This window comes from Morus notabilis, unplaced genomic scaffold, assembly GCF_000414095.1.
Source record: "Morus notabilis unplaced genomic scaffold, ASM41409v2 Scaffold2020, whole genome shotgun sequence".
In the NCBI taxonomy this organism is placed as follows: Eukaryota; Viridiplantae; Streptophyta; class Magnoliopsida; order Rosales; family Moraceae; genus Morus; species Morus notabilis.
The window spans coordinates 46,924-65,372 of NW_010360899.1; the positions used below are offsets into that span (position 1 = coordinate 46,924).

General features: G+C 36.2%; 3 protein-coding genes across 5 annotated transcripts; 2 read left to right on the forward strand and 1 right to left on the reverse strand.

The window, feature by feature from the left end:
* The first annotated feature begins 224 nt into the window (after positions 1-224).
* On the forward strand, positions 225-6,461 carry LOC21385913 (translation factor GUF1 homolog, chloroplastic). The gene is made up of 22 exons (XM_024165281.1): positions 225-616; positions 712-888; positions 1,230-1,316; positions 1,530-1,586; positions 1,677-1,742; positions 1,864-1,926; positions 2,023-2,067; positions 2,192-2,292; positions 2,465-2,561; positions 2,726-2,797; positions 3,040-3,194; positions 3,301-3,358; positions 3,514-3,594; positions 3,750-3,836; positions 4,009-4,080; positions 4,200-4,334; positions 4,440-4,513; positions 5,089-5,176; positions 5,370-5,453; positions 5,666-5,741; positions 5,884-5,924; positions 6,243-6,461. The coding sequence occupies exons 1-22, from the start codon at positions 335-337 to the stop codon at positions 6,336-6,338; spliced, it is 2,094 nt and encodes a 697-aa protein (XP_024021049.1). The 5' UTR covers positions 225-334; the 3' UTR covers positions 6,339-6,461.
* An 895-nt stretch (positions 6,462-7,356) lies between these two features.
* On the forward strand, positions 7,357-13,106 carry LOC21385914 (MACPF domain-containing protein At4g24290). The gene is made up of 7 exons (XM_010097587.2): positions 7,357-8,199; positions 9,037-9,275; positions 9,757-9,940; positions 10,367-10,432; positions 10,749-10,941; positions 11,089-11,255; positions 12,184-13,106. Exons 1-7 carry the CDS (start codon positions 7,921-7,923, stop codon positions 12,868-12,870), a joined length of 1,815 nt encoding a protein of 604 aa, XP_010095889.1. The 5' UTR covers positions 7,357-7,920; the 3' UTR covers positions 12,871-13,106.
* Positions 13,107-13,438: 332 nt separating this feature from the next.
* Positions 13,439-18,428, reverse strand: LOC21385915 (probable LRR receptor-like serine/threonine-protein kinase At5g63710). Of its 3 annotated transcripts, none has more exons than XM_010097588.2 (11): positions 18,358-18,428; positions 17,397-17,554; positions 17,159-17,291; positions 16,826-16,897; positions 16,457-16,600; positions 15,839-15,904; positions 15,543-15,613; positions 15,312-15,458; positions 14,720-15,061; positions 14,068-14,462; positions 13,439-13,965 (listed from the first exon to the last, which is right to left on the reverse strand). In XM_010097588.2, the coding sequence occupies exons 2-11, from the start codon at positions 17,506-17,508 to the stop codon at positions 13,654-13,656; spliced, it is 1,794 nt and encodes a 597-aa protein (XP_010095890.1). In that variant the 5' UTR covers positions 17,509-17,554; positions 18,358-18,428; the 3' UTR covers positions 13,439-13,653. The 3 variants fall into 3 exon arrangements, with proteins under 3 accessions (XP_010095890.1, XP_024021046.1, XP_024021047.1); XM_024165278.1 differs by lacking the exon at positions 18,358-18,428 and adding an exon at positions 18,134-18,181; XM_024165279.1 differs by lacking the exon at positions 16,826-16,897.
* Positions 18,429-18,449: the final 21 nt, after the last annotated feature.

The following is an 18,449-nucleotide window of genomic DNA, read 5'->3' on the forward strand; positions in this document are numbered from 1 at the left end:
GAAAAAAAATCTCAAAATGGGCCTTTTAAAATTGGACAATCTTCAACTGGAGAAAGCCCAAGGATGGCCGAAGGCTCCCCATTTTCATTGTTGGACTGGACTGTAACTGGTGGGCTTTGAATAGATAAGAGCCCAACCCAAATAAAAGAGGTGCGAGGCCGAGAGCGAATTGTAATTGAACTTGGAAGCGAACAGTGGGTGGGTCGCTGCCGCGTCAGAATTCCCGCTAGCCTCTAAATCGTTTTGTGGCTGCAAACGAAAAAACGAGTGGTTTGTGGAGTGTTGGAGTGTTTTCTCTTTCATTTCCAGGCTCTGGCTCAACTGGAAAGCAAAAATGGCGGCCAATTACATGACCTCCTCCTCCTCCTCTCAGGCGCTTCTTCTTCTATCCACTTGCCACCACCACCACCATTCCAGAACAACCACCCTCTCCTCATCCTTATCTTCCTTTCCCCTTTCTATCTCTAAAGCTCTTCAATTCTCCCATTCTTCTTCCTATTCTCTCTCTTACTCCTCCTCGAGGAGCTTCTCTATCTCTTGCCAGGCGGCTGCTTCCGGAACTGCCGTCTCCGACCTCGACGTCGCCGCCCAAGTCGGCCGGGACCGTCTTTTAAAGGTTCTTAACTTTTTTTTTTTTTTTTGCTGTGAAATTGCTTCTGGAAAATGGTATAATTCTAGTTGTTTATCGTTATTGTTTGTGTTGTTGTGTAGGTTCCGATTTCCAATATCAAGAATTTCTGTATAATTGCGCATATCGATCACGGCAAGTCTACTCTAGCGGATAAGTTGCTCCAAATGACGGGGACCGTACAGAAGCGTGAAATGAAGGATCAGTTTCTTGATAACATGGACTTAGAAAGAGAGCGGGGCATCACCATCAAACTCCAGGTTTTGTTATATTCCTCAAATTCCTTCTCTTGTCATTACAGATCCTTCAGAAAAGTCTTTCAAAGATGAAATTTCTAGAGAAAGAGATCAAATCCGAGAGTAAAAAGAATTTGCTTACAATCATTCTCAGAACAAACTGATTTTTCGGATTGATTAGAAATGTGGATACAACAGTCTAATACTGCTAATATCTACACATGCTTACAATTAACTAACAATTTAACTTTTTTTTTTTTGGGAAAGTTAACAATTTTAACTATTTTGGACACTCTGCATAAACTAATCAGTTGTCTTAACATGGATCATCCCAAATTGTTAATATTGATGTTTGTTTGTGGCAGGCAGCTCGGATGCGTTACGTGTTCAAAAACGAGCCGTACTGTCTCAACTTAATAGATACTCCAGGGCATGTCGATTTCTCTTATGAGGTGTGTGCAACTGCAATATATATCACGCATTTTTATTACTATTGATGTGATTAACTGAGTTAATCATTCTTTGATTCGATGTGCACTACCTGGTTCATGGTCTTGGAGTCGAGTTGTAAAGCGTGTTCCAGTTACTGGTTTGGTGTCTGAATAGTATAGTTTTATCTCTTTTCTCCTCACACAGTTGGTTTGTCATTGTGTATTGTGTGTTAGGTTTCCCGATCTCTTGTTGCCTGTGAGGGTGCTCTCCTTGTTGTAGATGCTTCCCAGGTGACTTCTTTTTATCAACCTTTCATATACCTTTTTCTTTGGATTAGTTATTTATTACCGTGTAATAAGTTTCTAGGTGTCATTTTGAAGGGAGTGGAAGCCCAAACGCTGGCCAATGTTTATTTGGCACTGGAAAATAACCTAGAAATTATTCCTGTAAGTTTGATTGATTATCTCCTTCTATTTGATGTTATCGAAGATTACTTCTTCCTTTTTCCCCCTTCATTCGGTAGTTAAATTTCATCAAACCAGTGACATAACGACTCTTTTCTTACAGGTTTTGAACAAAATAGACCTTCCAGGTGCTGAACCAGACAGGGTTATCAGGGAAATTGAGGAGGTTGTTACATTGATATTTCTATTGCTTATGTGACTTATGTATTACTTCTTGTTGGTTAATCGTTTAAGTCTCACTCCTTTTTTTTCCTTAATCCAGATTGTTGGTCTAGATTGTAGCAATGCAATACGCTGCTCCGCAAAGGTTGGTTCCTTGTCATTTTTTCTGCTAAAAAAATTTCGTCACATTGGTCTATTGAGCAATTGTGCTGAAGAATTTTATTAGTTCTTGCTGTAATATGTTGTTTGGTGGTGCTTTTCTTGTGTAGGAGGGAATTGGTATAAGTGAAATTTTAGATGCAATTGTTGAGAGAATTCCCCCACCACAGGATACTGCTGATAAGCCATTGAGAGCTTTAATATTTGATAGGTACAAGATTTTCCTCTGCCGTCGTCATTTAGACTCTTTATCTTTTATTATTACTTCATTTTATTGTATTGTTCCACGCCCAACTATTTGTCATTGACTTTTTTGTACTAGAGTTGCATTTGGAATTGGCTTTCTAATTAAGATTACTGTCTTGTTTCTGAATCTTTTGTAGTTACTATGATCCTTATAGAGGTGTCATCGTATATTTTCGAGTTGTTGATGGGAAAATAAAAAAAGGCGACAGAATTTATTTTATGGCTAGTGATAAGGTAAAATATGATTTCTATTAAATTTTTCGCTCCATTATAGCGTAATAATGATTGTTCCTTAATGTAAATTTTGTATAAATTACTCACGCATGCTTATTTTAATTTTTTATTCTCAAGTATTTGGCATTTAGGGCATATTGCTAACGTCTTTTTTTAGACTACAGGACTATTTTGCTGATGAAATTGGAGTATTATCTCCCAGTCAGTTACAAGTTGATGAATTGTACGCTGGCGAGGTAATGATCCAAATAGTGCTTATATGGCCGAATTGCTTGGGACTGCTATAAAATACTTTTAGGTGTAGTTGTGGCTTTTTCTGCTGCTTTAAGTTGATCATTCTGATGCATGCAGATGCACATGCACATTCATGTACACATGCGCGCTTGAACTTGGACATTCATGTACCTACTTTCCCCTTATATATTACAGTTTTTCTTTTTGGTACTTAGTTTTTGCATACTATCTTGTTGCTTCTCAGGTTGGCTATCTTTCAGCTTCTATAAGATCGGTAGCTGATGCGCGGGTTGGGGACACTATCACCCATTATGTTAGAAGGGCAGAAGATTCATTGCCTGGATACGAAGAAGCCACACCGATGGTGTTCTGTGGCTTGTTTCCTGTTGATGCAGACCAGTACTGTTCTCTTGGCTGTTTCATATTTATTCATCTTCATCGATGGAATTTTGATATTTCTTTAATGTCGTTGGTGTTGTTTAATCCTATGTTTTTTTTTTGGCAGGTTTCCGGAGTTACGCGATGCACTTGAGAAACTGCAACTTAATGATGCTGCTCTAAAGGTTCGCATGATTAGTAATATTATGATTTTTGCCAGTTAGTACTTATAGATCTTTGTGTATTAGAGCCTTCATCTGCATTCCTATGGCATAATCTTTGTGTATTAGAGCTTTCATCTGCATTCTTGTTTGCCACTCTGTCAATCTTTCATTTGCAGTTTGAACCTGAGACCTCAAGTGCTATGGGTTTTGGCTTTAGATGTGGTTTCTTGGGTCTTCTACACATGGAAATTGTTCAGGTATTTTCTGTTTTTACCACCTGTTATTCTCTAAAAGGCGTAGGCTTACCTTTTGGCCGCACCCATAGTTGATGTTTTTCCTTTTGCATGTGTTCGAACAACTGATAAAGTTCTCGTATCTGGAATTTATCCTTGCAAATGTTTTTACTGTGCAGGAAAGGCTTGAGAGAGAATACAATCTGAGCTTAATAACTACTGCCCCAAGTGTTGTATACAGAGTGAACTGTGTAAATGGTGATACTGTAATTTCTTCTCAATCCTAAACTCATCCATTTTCTTTCTCAAAACAATCCATATGTTCATAGACGTGTTGATATTGTTGACTTTATTTATGAGGTTGCCGTTGATTTCCTCCAGTATTTTGCTAAATGCCAAGCTATAGCATTGGTATGTTGTATTTCGACTTTCTTGCAGGTGGAGTGCTCAAATCCATCTTTACTTCCCGAACCTGGAAAAAGGACTTCAATTGAAGAGCCTTTTGTCAAGGTAACGCTTGTATTGGTATTTGCTTGACTTTGTTGTTTGAAATTCAAGATAAAGTATTTCAACTTTTTATGTTGAGAATAAAAAGGTCTTATATCTTACTTTCTTACTCATATTTACAGATTGAGATGCTTATGCCGAAAGATTATATTGGTCCACTCATGGAATTAGCTCAAGATAGAAGAGGAGATTTTAAAGAGATGAAATTTATTACTGAGAATAGGGCATCAATTACCTATGAATTACCCCTTGCAGAGGTTCTTTTTCCCCTGTTGTCCAATCAACTTGCTTAAGTAACTTGTAAACTCTGTTAACCATTTCGTGTCTCCCCTCCTCTTTCTTCCTCTTTCTTTGATTTACAGATGGTGGGTGATTTCTTTGACCAGCTGAAATCCAGAAGTAAGGGTTATGCCAGCATGGAGTACACATTCGTCGGGTAAATACACAACTTAGCCTTACGTAAGCATTAGTCGCATCTTTGTGATGATCCTATAATCACAAAAAAGTTATGCTGGGGTACACATTCATCGGGTAAAAGCACAACTTAGCCTTATGTAAACATTAATCGCATCTTTGTGACGATCCTATAATTGCAAAAAAATTATGTTTAAGATTATGCTAAAATCTACATCTGGGCAAATAACATCATCTTAGAAAAAGTTAAATGAGCAATATAAGTTTGAAGCATCTTTATGTGAAGTATAGTTAACAGGCTTCCCAGAAGAATACCCTAATTTCATATAGTGAGCCATTTGAATCATATTTTTCTTTGTGGCGGTAGCATACTAAAGTAGAAGCGTAGAATGTTTATCTTTATAGATGTTAGCTATAATCGCCATGGCATTTCAACAGTTGATAGAGCTTCTTTTATGAAAAGAGGATGCCCTGGTCAATATGAGCGGAGAATATTTCTTTGTTGCTTTTCATAATGGAGGCCTTTTCCTTTTGTGCATTGATTGTAAGGAAAGTAATGCACTTTCAGTAAGTCACTATGTATCAAAATGGCTTCAGGTACAAGGAAAGTGATCTGATAAAACTTGACATTCAGATTAACGGTGATCGTGTTGAACCATTAGCAACTATAGTACACAAGGATAAGGTAATCTTGACCTATGCATGCTCATTCTTTTCTTTCTAATTGTATTTAGATTCTCAGAACAATATTTAGTATCTTGGTGGGTGTCAAACAAGACTTTTCTATAATCAAAAGATTCATCTGGACGCCAAAGTACAGAAGCAGCATATGAACCAAATATGTACACATATATGTGTAATATCCCATGTGATTTTAGGCTACCTTTATATATATATATATATATATGACACAAAAGCTGAAGGAGCTTATACCACGACAAATGTTTAAAGTACCAATTCAAGTAAGATTTCATTCATCTTTTGCTAGGTTATCCAACAAGAGTCTTATGATTCTAGTACCATTTTGTGTTTATGATATTAACATACATCAATAGACAAATTAATACCAAGAAAATTCTGTTCCACTTTCCTTTAAGACCCCGTTGTCATTTGTTAGTATTAGTAATAGCTTGACTGACTTGGTTTGTAACCTTCTGCAACATATCCGCGACAGGCGTGCATAGGTGCCAAAGTGATAGCTAGTGAGGCTTTATCAGCAATCAGGAAGGATGTTTTAGCCAAATGCTATGGTGAGATATTGACTTGTTTTAAAAAATAATAATAAGCAAATAATAAAATTTAAAAAAAAAAAAATTGACCTGCTCTTTCGAAAGTGGTATTTCTATAAAGCTACCACTTGTCACTAATGTTTTCTCCTTTTTACTCGTATAGGTGGAGACATTACCAGGAAAAAGAAGTTGCTTAGAAAACAGGTGCTTACTTGCTAAAATATACGTCTGTTTAGAAATTAAATTTTGACGAGGTTGCAAAAAGCTTCTTTAAGCCTATAATATATATATATATATATATATTTTTTTTTTTTCTTTCTTTGAGGTATATAATATATTTATATTCTCTCAGAAGTATCTATATTGCTCGATGCATGGATAAATAATAATAATAACCCAAAATAATGCTTAAATTGATGGAACTGTTTATGCTTTAATGGTACTGTTCTTCTCTTCAATCTAGCAAATGACGGAAAAGTTATAGCTTTGTGCGTAATTGATTTAATGTGTTTTGGTTATCAGGCTGAAGGGAAGAAGAGAATGAAGGCTATTGGTAAAGTAGATGTTCCTCAAGAAGCGTTCATGGCAGTGTTGAAGCTTGAAAAAGAAGTACTGTGATGTTATGAACTTTATAGCTTGTAATTCATTAAAAAAAAAAAAAAAAAAAAAAAAAAACATACCCTCTGTAGCTTCTGTTGTAAAACAATGAATGCAATATAATAACATTATTAAATGTCAAAAGAAAAATATAAGAAGCTTGTGCTCTTGAAATTTCCGGCTTAATTTCTTTGTAGTTTGCCGCTTCCAACTTCTATGCATAAGAGTAGAAGCATCATAGTGTGTGTGTGTGTGTGTGAGAGAGAGAGAGAGACAGAGAGACAGAGAGACAGAGAGAGAATTTCTCTCCCATTAGCAATAGTGGGCGAATCCGTCAATGGCACCTGATTACTCTGTATTTCTGTTTCATACTTGGGAAAAAGAGAGCCATTTTCTTTGCCCACATATTTCTTTGCAACTACGCCTTTTTTATTTCTTTTTTTTTTTTTAACTTTGTATATTCTTAAATTGAGCAACAAGCAGATTGGTTCTTGTGAAAATAGTAAATAAATAAAATTTTTAAAAAAGGGATAATATATTTGTCAACTGTTTTGCAATCCTCTCTTAAAGCAAGGCATCGGTCAGCCAGAAGAGATTGGTCAAATGTTATCTTTCCTTAAGTTTGTGCGACAGTCCCCTTCAATCTGCATTAGGTGCCGTCCACTCCTCTTGACATTGTTATACCGATCTCTCTATTTTTTCTCTCTAAAAAAAATAAATAAATTATGTGTATATTTACAACTTGAAACTAAAGTATATGTTTAGATCTCTTGTCAATTTGAGTTTTTAGTTTAAATTAGGATGTGATATTTTTTAATAATTTTTAATTATATTAAAGTAAATTAAATGTGATATTTTTTAAAAATTTAAAATTATAAAAATTAAAAATTTAAATAGATGAAATAAATAAAGTCTTAAAGTAATAAAATAAAAAACAAAACAATCATCCTAACAAGGCTATATGTGTAGTCAATAATAATACAATAATTGTACTTTTCTTTTTCATCTGCTCCAGTTACGCAAGTCATGTAACAATGTAACCTAAAATGCTTTGGATTGTCCTGTTCTTCACGCCCTTTGAGTTGACCCTTATGCGAGGAGGCTATTGCTGTACATCAATAATTAATTAAAATAGGAAAAAAAAATCCAAAAGCAAAAATGCAAAATAAGAGAGAAAGAGAGAGAGTTAGTAGAATGGAATAGAAGAGAAGAAAATGGAGGGACGACAAATGCCATGCAGAGAAGAGAAGAAGGGAGAGGAAAGGCAGCTTCGGAGAAGTCTATACACCCACGCCACCCCAGCACTCAACCTTTGACTCTCTCTCTCTCTCTCTCTCTCTCTCATCTTCTGCTCGTTGACCACTCCCCACTTCTCCATTATTATTCCAAATAAAAAAAACTTCCCTTTCTCTCTCTCTCTCTCTCTGATTTTCAGTTTCCACTTTAAACTCTCTTCTCCGGGATCGGAGTTTTCCTTCTCCTTTCTTTTTCTATTTTCCTTTCTCGCCAACCAAACAAAGTTTCGATTTTTTCGCCAAAACTGATCAGGAGAGAAGCCCTAGCCAAAGGTAATAAGGTTTCGCTTTTGTAAATACTCGTGGTGATGGCTGTGAGGGCCTCAACCGCCGCGCAGAAAGCCGCCGCCGAGGCTGCGATTCAGGCGATAGGGTTGGGGTACGACCTCACCGTTGACTTGCGCCTCAAGTATTGTAAGAGGTCCTCCGTCGCCGGCGCCGACCACCGTCTCATCGCCGTCGACGAAGATGTCCTCAGAGAAATAGCGATTCCCGGTGGAATCTGTATTCAGAATGTTCCCAAATCCATCAAGTGCGATAAAGGCGAGCGCATGAGGTTTGGCTCTGATGTTCTCTCTTTTCAACAGGTACGTATTCATTCATTTATTTATATACAAATTTTATTCTTCCCCTAGTTCTTCTAACTTTAATTGACTAGCTTCCTTTTCTTTTCCCTCTCTTTTCTTTTCTGATAATAAATAATAATAAAACTATAAAAGTTGAATTTTGAAGATGCTTTTTTTTTTCTTGTCTTAATTTGATGCTCATTTGAATTGCTTCCCTTGCTGGCTGAAACAACAACACATAAGTTGAGAGTTGGTAGTCAAATTATTTTGCGCTTATAACTTTTAACTTGTTGTGATTTGATACCCTATATTTATTTCTATAAAAGTAACAGTTAAGCGTTAATCTGAGATAAATTCTACGAAATTCTTTAGACTATAACAGGGACTCAAATTACCAAAAGAATGATTTTTCAGGGAGGAAAATGCCTAGAGAATTTCCGGGTTAAATTTTTTTTTTTTGTAATTATCTCTTCTAAAGTTTGACCTCCACTAATGGTTGGAGTTAATTGCTATTATTTTATGAAATTCATTGTTAACAAAATATTCAGGGATGAAAGTTGCAAACCATGAGCAGTTTAGCCTGGCTAATGTTACAAAAAATCCTCTTTTTTCCCTCTCCGAAACAGGGTTTGAACTCTGAAGCTGCTCTTTTGATTTTCTTTGAATATTATGAATGAAAAGTAAGTTACAGCTGAATTGCTTCATATATTCGCTTATTTGAAACATTAACAAACAAGTTGAGCTTCGGTAGTTGTCAGTGACATTCTTGGTATCTTATGCCCGTATGATCGAGATGGATAATTTAGGTTTTTTTAGTGGATTTTGGTAATGTATATTCACTTATCTGTTACTTTGTAGATGTCGGAACTATTTAACCAGGAGGTATCGCTGTCCGGGAAAATCCCAACGGGCCATTTCAACACCGCTTTTGAGTTCACAGGAGGTTGGCAGAAAGATGCTGCCAACACCAAAGCCCTTGCCTTTGATGGAGTTTCCTTCACGCTCTATAATATTGCTCTCGAAAAATCCCAGGTGGTATTGCGTGGTCATGTCAAACAAGCTGTGCCATCTTCCTGGGATCCAGCTGCATTGGCAAGGTGAACTTCTTACGGCTCTATTAGCAATGAAAAATGCTAATGAGTGACCTGTTAGTTTTACTTTTTTTTTTTTTCCCATGTGACAGTTGTATTTTGCTACCGTACATGTGATGATGCTATAATAATGGTGATAAATAGCATTGTGCATTTGGCTATATATTCTCATTGGGGTTCGCGATATTAATCTCCAATTATTATTTCATAACTTATGGTGAAATCCATATTTAATCGAACAAGATGTACATAATATCTATCTATCATCCTTTTTCCTGCCTCTAAAGTTGATTTTTCTTTTTGGACCCTCTGTGACATTAAACTGTTGTGCCTAGAACTCCCACCGCCAATTTTTATGCATGTTTCTAGAATGCATCATAGTCATGGTGATCTGTGAGTGGAAAATTCTCTTTTTTATGAATGAATATTTGCATGTACTATTTTGCTTTTGGGTTCAGAAAACCTTTTAATAGTCTTTTTATTGCAGGTTCATTGAAAGGTATGGTACTCATGTTATTGTTGGCGTAAAAATGGGAGGAAAAGATACTATTTATGTGAAGCAGCATCATTCATCACCTCTGCAGCCTGCTGATCTACAAAAGAAGTTAAAGGAGATGGCAGATAAAATGTTTGCTGATAGGAGTTCTGAGAAATCCAACACGAGGAACAAGGTTTGAAGGACCTTATCCTTGTAAACCTAAAATGAGTTAATTCATTCTAAATATGAATGGTTTTGATGTACTTGAGGTTTGTTTATTCGTGCTTGGGCGAGAGTAGTACTAGGATGGGCGACCTCTTAGTAAGTCCTCATGTTGTTGCATCTGCTGGGAGAAAATTTGCATATGATGCTCTTCTCCAAAGAACTTTTATGCATTCTTGTACATTGAGTTTTGTATAGATTTGATTGTATTTGATACCTGGTAACCTTGTCCCTTCAAGCAATTTCTTGGAGGTGAAATTCTTTTTCAATCAAATATAGAGTTCTTAAACTTGTTAAGCTTTTTGAAGCAGTTTGATATTGCAAAATAATTCTCAAAAATGCTTGATCTTATGCAGTGGATGTATTGCTTATAAATTTGTTCTGTGTTCTCTTTCAGTTCACTAAGGAGCACAGCCTAACTATCATGGACAGGATTCCATCGAGTTCATACTCTAATACAGAGGTAAAGGGTCAGGAAGTCATTGAACTTTCTTAGGCTCACTGTTTTAGATTCAATCTTTGACCCTTACTTGTGATGATTATGATCTGTACCGGCTCTTTAAGTAATTGAAGTGTTGATTCCATAAATATGAATTTTTTTGTTCTTTTTTTTTTGGCCAAAAGAGTTTCTTGGTTATCCATGTAATTTTCTTTATCCCGCAATGTCCATCTTAAAGGTTTTAAGATTCTTTTGACATAAAACCTATAAATACTCACAAGATGCCAAAATGGTTTTCCAGTAGAGTTTGGTAATCGCTTATTTCTTTCACATATTTCAGTTGCAGGATACAAAATTTATCTGCAAGAGAAAAGGTGGAAGCTTACATAAAAATCTATCCCACGACAATTGGTGTCAAACTGTGTACTTTGAACCTGATGTAATCTCCATGTCATTGATCCCGATTTCTTCATTACTGAGTGGCATTAATGGGAGTGGGTTTTTAAGCCACGCTATTAATCTCTACCTTAGATGTAAGCATGACCCTTCTTTTGTCAGTGCACAAGCTAATGCATTCTATTACATGGTTATGACAATTGATCTTCTGTCAAAATGCTAGCGGTGTAAGCATTGTTATTGATATCATCTTTTCTTTTTCGGTTAATTTTAATCAAGTGCAGATAAACCACCAATTGAAGAACTGCATCAATTTTTGGACTTCCAACTTCCAACGCAGTGGGCACCGGTATTTGGTGAGCTTGCCCTTGGTCCTCAGAAGAAGCCACAAGGTGGTGCAGCTTTGCAGTTTAGCTTAATGGGTCCAAAGCTCCATGTTAATACAATTCCGGTATGCTACTGCTTCTCTTTCTATTTAAAATAGAATTTCTACTGCATTGTTGAGTAGGATGCTCTTTTGCATCTTTTAAAAACTAAAATCACAAAATCCTCCCCCCAGTCCAAGTAAAATTCGATACTCAACCTTGCTTCCTCAAGAATTACAAGAACATCCGGCATATTGTTAATCCCTTTAAACATCTCCCCTGTGACATTTTTTAATAGACGTAATGACATAAATTAGACGAGATGCCAAAGCTATCTATCTTGACATATTGGGTGCGTTTGGAATTGGTTTCAAAATGATTTTGTTTTCAATAAAAAGTAAAAATGAGATTGTTTTGAGAATCATTCTGAAAACGATTCTGAAATTGCGTTTGATTGGTTTTTTAAAATATTGTTTTGAGTATAATAAAAGAGTGAAATTGTGTTTGATAATTATTAATTAATATATTATAATACTGTTGATAAGTATTAGAAAATGAAAACAGAAAAGTGAAAACTTTCAATTGTTCTCCAAATTCCTTCACAAAAACTATTCTCACTGTTTGCGTTTTCGTTTTCGTTTTCAAAACATTTCCTAAACAAACGCCGTTTCGTTTTCAATTTCATTTTTTCCTCCTTGAAAAACGTGAAATGTTTTGGAAACGAAACCAAACGCACCCATTCTTTCTTTCACACTTATTCCTAACCGTATTTAAATTAAGAGTAGAAGGTTTAAGGGATTTGCAATCTGATGGGTTACTTTTGTAATTTTTAAGAATGCAAGGGTAAACGTTGCATTTTCACTTGAACCCCAAGGGAGGACTCTGTAATCTTCTCTTTTAAACCTGTGTCAAAAGTTCAAGGATTAGAACAATATCAGCTTTCAGAACCTTCTCATTTCAATTCAATATTTGCATCCTTTTAGTATCTTAACGTAGTAATGATGATTGTAATAGGTTGATGTGGGCAAGAAGCCAGTGACTGGTCTCCGACTGTATCTGGAGGGAAAAAGAAGCAATTGCTTAGCAATCCACTTGCAGCATCTCTCATCCCTGCCAAATTCCTTCCAACTCCAGGATGAAGTAAATGGGAATGTTTCTCATCGCTCCTCTGACCGCAGGTATTATGAAAAGGTTCAGTGGAAGAGCTTCTCTCATGTCTGCACGGCTCCAGTTGAGGCTAACGATGAGCTCTCTGTTGTCACTGCGGCTCACTTTGAAGTCGGAGACTCCGGTATGAAGAAAGTTCTTTTCTTGAGACTCCATTTCTCTAAAGTTGTTGGCGCATCTACTGTGAGACAGCCTGAGTGGGATGGTTCCCCTGGATTGGCCCAGAAATCTGGAATCGTCTCAACACTATTCAGCGCTCCTTTCTCAACAGCTCAAAAACCTCCTCCAAAGCCTTCTGATGTGAACATAAATTCTGCTGTTTACCCTGGAGGCCCTCCGGTTCCAACACAGACAACTAAACTTCTGAGGTTTGTTGACACCAGAGAAATGACAAGAGGACCACAGGACTCACCTGGTTATTGGGCCGTTTCTGGGGCAAGACTTGTTGTTGACAGTGGCAAGATATCTCTTCGCGTTAAGTATTCGCTTCTGACCATGATCTTAACGGATGAAGAGGTGTCGGAAGAGTTCTGAGGGCACTGATTATTGAAAGGGGAAGAGGATGTTTCTTGTAAATTCGTTGAGTTGCTTGTATATAAATTTTCTACATGTCTCCTTATATTAATGTTTCTTTGTATCTCTTGTAGATACTACTTTTGGTGATAATATTTGAATATTTATTTTAGCATAGTTATTTTGTAAGAGTTTCAGTTAGTTGTTAAGAATACAATTTGTGCAAGAGTCGAATTTAAGAGGGTGTTTTATGTGTTCTTTTGTTTTATTTTATTTTTATTTTTTAGTTTTACTGAAAGAGGGTGTTTTATTCATTTTGGTTATGGTACTCTTTTTTTTTTTTTTTAATACATAATTCTATCTAGCCCTGAACATGGACGCTGATATGAGTAGAAGACTTTTTTAGTGTTTGGGCACGCATATTCATAATTATACCGATAAATCAAATGCTGAACAAATTTTATCCTAATGTTCTATAATGAGATGTGAGGGTTCCATTATCATAGACACCAATGTGCTCACTTGTATGTGAGTTGTAACTTCCCCATAAAAATAGATTAAAGCATAGCAATGGGTAAATTAAACACCTTTATAACATCCTTAGAATGCAATCATCTTACAGACAGGTACTTAACCACCAGCAGTTTCTCACAAAGAAAAACATGTTGCCCCCCATGTTTAAAAAAAAAATTAAAAAAAAAAAGTTATATTGACTTATATACAGACTTTATGGTTGATCTGAAGTTGATATCTGATTCAGTAAAGTTACTCTCAAAATTGACACATGATGCAAAAGAAAGCCTATTATCTTGCTGTAGACAACTGTATAGCTTCTTGGTCATGTGTGGTGTCATATGCCCAACGAAACTGGTGAGAAAAGAGTGAGAATTCTCTATTCCTTACTTCTTCAAGCTGCTCCCACTCAGCCCACCTCTCTGCAAGTCCTACTCCCTGCAGCATTTTCACGACTTCCGCCATCGTTGGACGGTCCTCTGGCAATGATTGGGTGCAGAGTAGAGCCACCTGAATGATTGTCTCCACTTCGTTGGGCTCATAACTCTTCAAGTTTCCATCCACAATGTCTTGCAGCCTATTCTCCCTCTGCAACTTCTTTATCTGTTTACACAATTTCAGCGCTAAACATTATTAAAACTCATCCTTAACACTTCTTTATCTGCATGTCTTGATTGAGTGCACGGAAAAGATTAAGAAGGTTACATGATCAAGCAGAAGAACATCCTCCTCTTCTTCAAGTCGCGAGAAATCTATTGCACGTTGTCCGGTGACAAGTTCAAGAAGTGTTATTCCATAACCAAAAACATCCGTCTTCTCGGAAGATTTTCCAGTGGACAAATATTCGGGGGCGATGTGACCCATTGTACCTCGGACTTGCGTGGTGACGTGAGTCATTTTGGTGTCAACCAGCTTTGCCAGCCCAAAGTCTCCAAGAACAGCTTCAAAATCATCATCAAGCAGGATGTTTGCAGCCTTCAAATCACGATGTATGATCTTAGGGTTGCAGTGTTCATGCAAATATTCCAAGCCATGTGCTGTACCAAATGCAATTCGTTTCCTTGTTGGCCAGTCCAACCCTTTCTCTCCTGGTTTCAAATCTGTGACATATATACACACATATAAAGAAATTTTAAAGGCAACAAACCACAGCACTTAGCAGAATTTGAGGATAGCACTTAGTTATTGTCTAATTTTGACTGGATCTCGCATTAGGGGTGAAATAACTAAGGGATTGACGTGTGAGGGATTACTTTATAATTATCAAGAATGTAAATTTGAGCCTTGTATTTCACTTAAACATAAGGGAAAATTTTATAATTTTCCAAAATTTGACAATGATAGACTAAGAGCGTACCTCTCAAGCGGTATGCAACGCTAAGATTTGGCATGAAAGGATAGACAAGGATTCTCTCAGATGAGGTTGTGCAAAACCCAATCAAACGCAGCAGATTCCTGTGGACTGCAACACTAATGAGCTGGACTTCTCTGAGGAATGCTGCCTCCCCACCAGGACTATAATAATCTACAAGGCGTTTCACTGCAACCTTTGTGTTGTCCAAGAGGACTCCTCTATACACTCTCCCAAACCCTCCCTGCCCTATTATGTTGCTCTCACTAAAGTTGTCAGTAGCAAGCTGAATTTCCCGCAGTGAAAATCTTCTCAGCTGGCCAAGGGAGATTTTGTAGTCATCTTCACCTAAATTGGCAAATGATCTATTATGAGCTCCAACAAAATTTAGAGAGAAAAAAAATCCCTTTTTCCAAGGTAAATAATCGGTTTAAACTACTTGAACACAATTCTCAAGGAGGAAAAATATGACTTCCCATTTCCTTTAAGCTATTGCTTACACCACTGGTTTTGACCTGCTTAGAGTCGCTTCTTACTACTTGTGTCTCAAGATATCAATGCCACTAATATCAATGTATAGTAAAGACGAAAATATTACCTGTGACATCAACAAACACATCTTGTTTGAGCTTTCTCAAGTGACGATGGTAACGGTATGCAAAGACAGCCACAACAAGTAGCAGTACTAATGCAGCACAACTTGCAGAAGTTATAATTGCTTCAAGTTTTCCCTTGTTGGTTGAAACTGCCAAGATTTTTTTGCAAGATAAAGGATCAACCTAGAGGACAAAATATATACATTTCACTTAAAACAGTTGAATGACTGAACCTTGAGGATGAGAGTTAGAAACACAAGGTTGCTCCAAGCTAGAGCCACAAGAAAGACGTGTCCCTGAAAAACTGACAAGGTGCTACAATTGTGAACATCAGGTGTATTGTAATCCATAGAATAGATAGACATTGTTTGCTATCTTGTCAATGGTATTTATTTGGTTTTCATTTCAACACTTTGGCTGCAGCATGAAAAGTTTAGCCATAAATTAGTTGATTAAGTAAGCATGATAATGAAGATGTCATTATGTCATTAGAAAGGGGGAAAAAAAAAATTGTTCACTTGGAATTTACTTGAAATTTGGAACTGAGTAGAGTTGCAATGGGATGCTTCCACTCAAGTCATTAGAAGAAAGATCCCTGTAATTGAAAGAAAAATTTTGGTTAATACAAGACCAAAGTTAGAGAATTCATAAGATATACAAGACAAGACTAACAACAACATGAGACTTAGATAAAGATTCTATACAGGTCTGTCAACCCGGTTATATTTTTTATTGAATCAGGAATTTTTCCAGTTATCTGGTTCCCCCTCAGAACCCTGTAACATGGGTTAAAATGTTTTACTTTTCTTGGTCATCAAAACATTTTCTTTTCTTTAGAATTTTGACAGCAAAGAGTTATTTATCACTATTAGTGATGCGCCACCACACGCAATAACTGTCACATGGCAAAAACTAAGAGGATTGGCTCCCACTCTAATCATTTCGCAGTTTTAATGCAGTGTCACATACGTGGTTATTGCATTGCCAATGGTGATCAATAGAACTTTTCAAGGTGAAGTCTTTTCATTTTGTCCAATTACAATATTAAGCATTCAAATTCAAATAGTTGAGCAGTCAAGACAACTCTGAATTGGCAGATTAAAAATGTACAAGCATTGATCTTAGAAGATGGAAAATGAGGGCTTACAAATGCTTTAAACCGGAAAGTTCACCCCAAGTGGAGGGTACAGAGCCACTAAAATCATTGTTCGCCAGATTCAAATTCTGTAGTCGAGTCATGTTGGCAAGATAATCTGGTAAAGCCCCTCTTAGACTATTATTCTGAATGTCCCTGCAAGACAAAGACTTATTCAATGACTTCTAAAATCTCACAAAGCAACTGAACAAAAATAAATAAATAAATAATAAAATAAAATCCATGTGGCTGTTTTAATAACAATTAATCTGAAGAACTTTTAACTTCACTATAGCACCTATAGATAGTTTCAAAAGATCTGCTTCAACTTTGACTAGTAATGCAAAATGCGCAACCTTTTTCGTGAAAATAATTGCTTACAGGCTAGTCAAAAATTTGAGTATAGTAATTGCTGGTGAAAGGGTTCCAGAAAGTCCAAGTGAAGCCAAGCTCCTGTGTGAGAGAGAGAGAACAAGAAATAGGAAATTTAAATGGTAGGGTGCAAAAAATGCACTTTACCAGTACTACTCGATCACAAATCTTCAAATTGTCATCAAGTTCTGTTAAATTTACGTACTAATTCTGTATATAATTGTACACTACCACAGAATTCTCCTAGTAATGCAGTAAGACTTTCAGATAGACCTAGAAATCGAACTTCCTTCGTAATCAATCTGAACAAACATATGTTGTGCTCAAAGTAGTTGCACTTACAGGGAGATGACTTTTCCATCTCTACAAGTGATGTGGGACCAACTAAAGCAAGGGCTGACAAAATTAAAGTTCCAATCTGTTATCCGACCAGCGGAATCATTGAGTGCCACTAGTAAATCAGTCAAAGCTTCACCTGAACATAATTGAAATTGGAAAAAATAAAGTTAGTGAGTAACCTTAATTTAAGATTTTGGTTAGAGGAAAAGACGGCCAACACTAAACTAAATTTTGGCAGTACCTTCCACATCAGGTTCTGTGGATTGGGAACTGAGTTTTAACAACAGGAGAAGTATTAGCCATTTCTTAACGTCTAACTTTAGAGGAAGCCAGCTAAAGAACACTCCAAACATGTTACAAAGTTCCTTCTGAACTCTGTCCTGCCACCCCTTTAGAATCCTATGAAAAATAGTGTAAGATGTTTGTACCAACTTTTACAAAACATGACAGTTTGGATGATTAATGTAACAATATGCTGTATATAACATGGCATGAATGGTTCTAGAAATTACGTAACCATATAGCAAGTAGCCATAACCAATATATCTGTGTGTGTGTGTGTGTGTGTGTGTATCGATCAAGAGAAATTATGCTTGAGAGTTGAGAACGTATATGGTTGTACAAACACTGTGCTTTCGCTATGGTTTATTTAGTTGCCCCCAAAATTTCATTTTTCATGTAAAACATGGCAAGTCTTTTATCAAATACAGCTCAATATAAACCTATAAACATACAAACACTCATCTATAATATATATATATATATAGTAAAAATAAAATTTTGTATTTGGTGATATCTGCAGAAATATTTTACGTGGTGATGTTTCTTTGAAGCCAAAAATAGTGCCTGTTGTTGATTTATAATACAACAGCAATTAAAAGTGAACATGGTCTAGAACAGAACACACAGAAGTAAGGGGATACTGTAGCATAAAAACAAAATTAGATTCAAGCATCAAAAATTGCAAAATAAACACACCTAATTAATAGCTAATCTTCGTTCTAATCATATCAAGATCAAAATAGTGAGTTTCCGACAGTTAAACCAGTAGAACCCAAACAAACAAATCAATATATGGATAATGATAAAGAAAATAAAGCAATGATCAAAATGCATACATAAGTACAAAATGAACAAAAAAGAAAAGAAACTAAAGAGATGGATAAACCTTCTAAGCTTGTAAGAAGAAAACAAAAACTTACTTGTTTCAGAAATAACTTTTGCTATCCAACACCAAAAAAGGTACCATGGACCTCATGCTTACAAGAAGGAGAAGAAGAAGAATGAAAGAAAG

Excerpts from the sequence above, each read along its gene's own strand:
- LOC21385913 (XM_024165281.1), top strand. The coding sequence starts at position 335 with ATGGCGGCCAATTACATGACCTCCTCCTCCTCCTCTCAGGCGCTTCTT. Across the intron at positions 1,927-2,022 it reads TTATCAGGGAAATTGAGGAG|ATTGTTGGTCTAGATTGTAG; the intron begins GTTGTTACATTG and ends TCCTTAATCCAG. Across the intron at positions 4,514-5,088 it reads ATGGAGTACACATTCGTCGG|GTACAAGGAAAGTGATCTGA; the intron begins GTAAATACACAA and ends AAATGGCTTCAG.
- LOC21385914 (XM_010097587.2), top strand. The coding sequence starts at position 7,921 with ATGGCTGTGAGGGCCTCAACCGCCGCGCAGAAAGCCGCCGCCGAGGCT. Across the intron at positions 9,941-10,366 it reads AATCCAACACGAGGAACAAG|TTCACTAAGGAGCACAGCCT; the intron begins GTTTGAAGGACC and ends GTTCTCTTTCAG. Across the intron at positions 11,256-12,183 it reads TCCATGTTAATACAATTCCG|GTTGATGTGGGCAAGAAGCC; the intron begins GTATGCTACTGC and ends TGATTGTAATAG.
- LOC21385915 (XM_010097588.2), bottom strand. The coding sequence starts at position 17,508 with ATGTTTGGAGTGTTCTTTAGCTGGCTTCCTCTAAAGTTAGACGTTAAG. Across the intron at positions 15,614-15,838 it reads TACTCAGTTCCAAATTTCAA|TTTTTCAGGGACACGTCTTT; the intron begins GTAAATTCCAAG and ends GCACCTTGTCAG. Across the intron at positions 15,459-15,542 it reads TTCTAACTCTCATCCTCAAG|TTTCAACCAACAAGGGAAAA; the intron begins GTTCAGTCATTC and ends AAATCTTGGCAG.